The sequence below is a fragment of the Lactuca serriola genome, chromosome 5, assembly GCF_051521515.1.
Source record: "Lactuca serriola cultivar US96UC23 chromosome 5, Lser_US96UC23_V15, whole genome shotgun sequence".
Lineage (NCBI taxonomy): Eukaryota > Viridiplantae > Streptophyta > Magnoliopsida > Asterales > Asteraceae > Lactuca > Lactuca serriola.
The window spans coordinates 285,417,535-285,423,511 of NC_136412.1; the positions used below are offsets into that span (position 1 = coordinate 285,417,535).

The 5,977-nt window shown below is 33.0% G+C and overlaps 1 protein-coding gene across 2 annotated transcripts; it reads left to right on the plus strand.

Moving 5' to 3' along the window:
- The first annotated feature begins 1,630 nt into the window (after window positions 1-1,630).
- LOC145054524 (oligouridylate-binding protein 1B-like) lies at window positions 1,631-5,740 on the plus strand. Of its 2 annotated transcripts, XM_079002743.1 has the most exons (12): window positions 1,631-1,861; window positions 3,226-3,287; window positions 3,608-3,710; window positions 3,788-3,864; window positions 3,937-3,998; window positions 4,087-4,174; window positions 4,269-4,344; window positions 4,432-4,462; window positions 4,550-4,669; window positions 4,738-4,823; window positions 4,923-5,099; window positions 5,193-5,740. In XM_079002743.1, exons 1-12 carry the CDS (start codon window positions 1,751-1,753, stop codon window positions 5,463-5,465), a joined length of 1,266 nt encoding a protein of 421 aa, XP_078858869.1. In that variant the 5' UTR covers window positions 1,631-1,750; the 3' UTR covers window positions 5,466-5,740. The 2 variants fall into 2 exon arrangements, with proteins under 2 accessions (XP_078858869.1, XP_078858870.1); XM_079002744.1 differs by lacking the exon at window positions 3,226-3,287 and having other exon boundaries at window positions 1,652-1,861.
- Window positions 5,741-5,977: the final 237 nt, after the last annotated feature.

Consider the following 5,977-nt stretch of genomic DNA (forward strand, 5'->3'; position numbering starts at 1 on the left):
TATGTCCCTATTTTATGATTTAAACTCGAATTTGCATGCTAGATAGGCTATACAACAAGTTAGGATAGTTTACCTACTCGTTTGGGGCTCGAAACGGATGATTTTTGGCTCGGAAAAAATTTGTAGAGAGAGAGTTTAGAGAGAGAGTAAAAAGATGGAAATGGAGTTTACTCTCCCTTATATAGGGGTTGGAGTTGAAGCTCAGTGGAAATCTACCCAATACTGCCGTTATACGGGGCTTTTGGTCGCACCTGATTTAGTGGTCGTAATAATAAAAATCTAAAATTTTCCAATTTAATGGAAATGTAAAGTAAGTGTCTTTATCTCTTTTATCACGACGTTAACGACATATAATATAAATAAATAAAACATTTATTTATTTTGCGACCTCCAGATAACGGAACTTTTTTAAAAATGGGATATTCCGTTAACGGTAACGGGGTAATGTAACGGAATAACTTTGGGTTGTCACATTTTCCGTCCATCATCAATTTTGCATAATTTTTTTCACAATTCCAAAGAAGAAAGCAAACATCATTTAACATGTTTATTTTTTTTAAAAACATTGTAAAACACATAATTTCATCATTCTTATATTCGATGAAAACGCCCACACATCTTGTATTGCCATCGACATCCCTCTATCGCCACTCACACCTTTCCTAGATACTCTATTTCTTCCACTACTTTGACAAACCACTCTAACCCCACATTCATCTTTATCTTATTTCTTCTTGAATCGCAGTCCATTAATAACTATATCCGTTCAAAGATGCGATTTTAATTGTTAAAATATGAGTTTGAATTGATTGGAAGTTTAAATAGGTTTTGCTATATGTTGAAGTTGAATTTTAGATTAATTACTTGGTGGTGGTAGTGACTGATGGAGATGGATGGTTATGGTGGTGATGGAAGGTGGTTTTTGTTGCTAGACTTGGATGGTGGCAGTAAGAGGTAAATGATGGTGGCTGGAGTGGATGGTGTTGGCCGGAAAAGATGACCGATACACAGTTTAATGGTAAATAATGTATACAAAAAAACATTAAATTGCAATACCTCATAAAATGGTAAGTGTGGCGAATTGTATACAAACAAATAAAGTGACTAAATATGTATAAAAGTGATAGTTTATTACCTATAAAGTTATTTCCCCTGTTAAATAGGCTTCTTGAAGCATTAGAACAATAACCAAACAATGGTTATAGTCATTGATTTTTTTATAGAAAAAAATCTTAAACAACAAACTCGAACCATATATGCTTCTTTTATAAATCTAACTCGAAAACCGAAAGACACCTATCTGTAATCAGAAACCAAAAATCAACCCGTGGTTAAAACCGCACCATACAATTTTAAAAATCAAAAAATTCATGTATTCGATTTTCAGTTTAATTTTGGTCAAAAACCGAACCACACCATGCTAAACCTCATTTGACATTTGAATCAAAACCAAAATGTTGTAAAATTTGCTAGCTAAACCTCATTTGACATTTGAATAAAAACCAAAATGTTGTAAAATTTGCGGAACAATTAAGAGATGGGTAAATATTCTGGTTTACAAGACTTGAGGGACCATTGTTGTCATTTTGTTAACGTTATCTGCTTGTTTTGGTATTCTCTCTTTCCCGTCATTTTATTTCCCCGAGGGCGCTTGTTCTTTCGATCTTTATTCAGTATATTGAAACCCTAACCCCCAAATTCGATACACAATTCAATCGACCTCTAAGGATTATATTCGTGATAAAAAAGAATGCAACATCAACATCAGAGGTTGAAGCAACAACAACAGCAAGCTCTTATGCAGCAAGCTCTCCTTCAACAACAATCTCTCTATCATCCTGGCCTCTTAGCACCTCCACAGGTTCGGACGCACCGTGTATTGTGATTCTGTAATGTATATCCACGAATTTCCATGTTTGTATGTTAGCGTTGCCATTTTTGAGCTAGGGAATTCATTTTGTTGATTGATCATCGGATTATGATCACGGTGCCTGTAACTTTTTGTTAGTTGCGATAATTTCTAGGAAATTAAATTTTTTTGCTTGTTTCTTTGTGAAATGTAACGACTTGGATCGTGTCGTTTTTTAATTTTGACGATTTTGTTGCCATGTTCCCTTAACTATGTGAAACCAAATGGATTTGGATTTTTTGCTTTCCCAAGCTCGGTTTACTCTCCCCTTCCCAAAACCAGAACTCCTTTAATGTTTTTTTTGGATATCTAATCCAATTACTTTTGAGATACAAGATTGATGCTGGATTTTGTTACTTATTTAAAACAAACATTATTAACTTTTTAATACTCCTTTAAATTCTTTTATGTGGATGTCAAAAGTTTAGGATCCTCGAAAATTTTCAACTTTTAAATTTTTATATGATTTTTCAAAAGTCAATTAGTAGCTCTTTGCTTTGAACTGAGCTATTACATGTTGAATTCTGACTGATTAATGTTCTTTCTTTTTCTTTTCTTCCTATAAACTCTTTCCTTTGTGATTAATGGCTTCTTAGTCATGCAATGTTTTCAGGCAATTAAACATGCCTGTCTTGATTCTCATGGGAGACTGGGTGAATGCTTTTTATTCATGAGACCCTCTTTTCTCCAAAAGTTCTTATTTTGATTATTTAAAGTTTTGGAGGGCAAAGTATTTAAGTCTTGACTTTTAAGTCATAAGCATCTGTATAGGTTTCTGCTTTTGAAGAATTACTCTTGTGGGGGTTATCTATTGCATTGCTATAGTCATTTCTTCATGGAAATCCATACTTCCATCATCACTTTACAATTTACATATGGTTTCAAAACATTAAATGTCATGGCAACATACCGTTTTTTTAGTGGATAGTTTACTAAATTGTTACCAGAGATGGGTGCATAACTGCATAAAATATTAAAACCCTGTTTTAAACACATAAGAACAGTGGAATGTTTGTAAGGAACTGCTGTGAACTTTAGGAAGTCAGCCTCATTTTCTTTAATGAGTTTTCTTCTTTTACCTTTTTAGCTTATATAGGGAATTTGTTTGGACAATTATTTGTTTCATGTTGGTTTTCCTTTGGTGGCTGTGTGTGTAGTTTAGTAGTGGATAGTGGATACACTTTGCCTTCTCACCCGTTCTTCTTTGGACCTGATTTACTCTATAGTTAGTGGGGTTCTTTATCTTTTTCTTTTTTACTCTTAGCTTGCTATTTTTTTTTAGTCTTTTTTCCTTTTTTCACTTTTTTATTTTGCAGATTGAGCCAATCCCAAGTGGAAATCTGCCTCCTGGGTTTGATCCAAATACATGCCGCAGTGTGTGAGTGGTTTACAGATGATTTTTCTAGTTCCTATTTTTTTTTTTTTCCTTTTTCATTCGCATGACAAAAACCTTGATCTATCTACTCCCCCAAGCCAACTGTGTGTTGTTAAATTGGTATATCCACAACATTTTCTTAATACATCCAGATTCTAAAGTTTGTAGCTTAGTGTAATTTGTAAAAAGCGTTAATTATATAGTATATAGGAATAGGATGTGTATTTGTTTACATGTATTGAGTGGATATCTATTCCGAGAGTTATTTTTGTTTGTTTTGTTTTTATAACACGTGTAGTTTCTTTATTTTTGAGATATTTCAGGTATGTGGGGAATATTCATATGCAAGTAACCGAACCACTTCTTCAAGAAGTTTTTGCAAGCACTGGTCCTGTTGAAGGCTGCAAACTCATTAGAAAAGAGAAGGTACCCATTTCTGTTTCAAACATTCTACTCAAGTCTGCATTCAATTTATATTTTGATTTTTTTTTCTTTATTTGCAGTCATCTTATGGGTTTATACACTACTTTGATCGTAGATCAGCTGCACTTGCTATCGTATCTCTAAATGGAAGACATTTGTAAGTGTTTCTGAATTCTTATGAGGAGTTTATATCATATCTTACTTAACCACTTATTGATGTTATTGTTAGGTTTGGACAACCTATTAAAGTTAATTGGGCATATGCCAGTGGACAGAGGGAGGACACTTCTGGTACTTATATTATTATTATTACTATTACTATTATAATAAAATAATAGTAATAATTGGATCTCATGGCATTTCTACTTTTGGTTTATAGGTCACTACAACATATTTGTTGGTGATCTGAGCCCTGAAGTCACTGATGCTATGTTGTTTGCATGCTTCTCTGTTTATGCTAGTTGTTCGTGAGTACATACATACATACATCTCCTTTTAACTCGCTATATATAAATCTACCACATACACTCATATTATTATTATTATTATTATAATAAACAGGGATGCGAGGGTTATGTGGGATCAAAAAACGGGTCGTTCACGAGGTTTTGGGTTTGTTTCCTTCCGGAATCAACAGGTTTATATTCAATAAACTAAAACTTTTCCAGATATTGGATTTTAATATTTTATGAATTTTGAACCAAAATTATTAATTCCTGTTCAGGATGCTCAAAGTGCTATCAATGACTTAACCGGTAAGACTTTTCTTAAAAAGTTCACTTATTTTTTTTCTGATGTTGAATAAATATAAAATTATAAATTCAGAATGTTTATTTTTTTAGGGAAATGGCTCGGAAGTAGACAAATACGCTGCAATTGGGCCACCAAAGGTGCTGGTACTAGTGAAGAAAAACAGGGATCAGATTCCAAAAGTGTAGTGGAGCTAACAAATGGGTCTTCAGGTATATTCCAAAAAAAATTATAAATATTTAATTTTTTGATTTTTTTTTCTCTAATATTTTTTTTTCAGAGGATGGGAAGGAGCCTGTTAATAGCGAGGCCCCTGAAAATAACCCACAGTATACAACTGTTTATGTTGGCAACCTTGCTCCAGAAGTAAGGAATCATATATTCCTTTCTTAACCAAAAATCAAAATAAAAAATAGAATTATATATAATGTTTTTTTTAAAAAAATAAAAATAAATAAATTATAGGTTACTCAGCTTGAGCTGCATCGGCATTTCCATTCCCTTGGTGCTGGTATAATTGAGGAAGTTAGGATTCAACCGGATAAAGGATTTGGTTTTGTGAGATACAATACACATGGTGAAGCGGCTTTAGCAATTCAAATGGGAAACACCCAATCCATTCTTTATGGCAAACAAATTAAGGTTAGCCTTTACCCTTTAAATAATTAAAATGTATCTATATCTATGTTTTTAATCTTTTAAATGATTAAAATGTTAAATGGGGAATTGCATTAGTGTTCTTGGGGAAGCAAGCCGACGCCACCTGGAACGAGTTCGAATCCGCTTCCGCCACCTGTCGCAGCACCGATGTTGTCAGCGGCTGACCTGTTGGCGTATGAGCGACAGCTGGCGATAAGTAAGATGGGAATGGGAGGGCTGATGCATCCTAGTCAGCATCATTTTAAACAAGGGGGGATGAGTGTGGGTGCAGCCGGGGCTAGCCAGGCCATTTATGATGGTGGTTTTCAGAGTGTTGCTGCTGCACAGCAACTCATGTATTATCAGTGACTTGTTTGTTGTTGAGAGGGTTTGAATGAAGAGTTGTTTGTGTTGTTTTTACTTGTTAGAAGGGTTATGATGTTTTTCTTCCTTTTTTTTTTTTTTTTTTTTTTTTTCTTTTTCTTTTTTGTTTTGTTTTCTGATTATTTTACCCTTTTACCCCAAAATGTTGTCCTATTTATATATATATATGAATATGATTGCCATGAGTACGGATGGATATCAGATATGTATGATGTAATGTTTAATGTTAATGATGGGGATGCATGTTTGTTTGTACTAAATTTTGGTCCGAACATGGTTATCATTTATCAACTATTAAGCCTTTTATGTTCTCTAAGAGCTCGATTAAGTTATATTTTTTAGCATTATCCTCTTGAATTTCAGAAAACATATATATATATATATATATATATATATATATATATATATATATATATATATATATATATATATATATATATATATATATATATATATATATATAATACAGAAGGTGAAGTTAACCAAATCTACTGCTT

Excerpts from the sequence above, each read along its gene's own strand:
- LOC145054524 (XM_079002743.1), top strand. The coding sequence starts at position 1,751 with ATGCAACATCAACATCAGAGGTTGAAGCAACAACAACAGCAAGCTCTT. Across the intron at positions 3,999-4,086 it reads ACAGAGGGAGGACACTTCTG|GTCACTACAACATATTTGTT; the intron begins GTACTTATATTA and ends TTTGGTTTATAG. Across the intron at positions 4,345-4,431 it reads TTTCCTTCCGGAATCAACAG|GATGCTCAAAGTGCTATCAA; the intron begins GTTTATATTCAA and ends ATTCCTGTTCAG.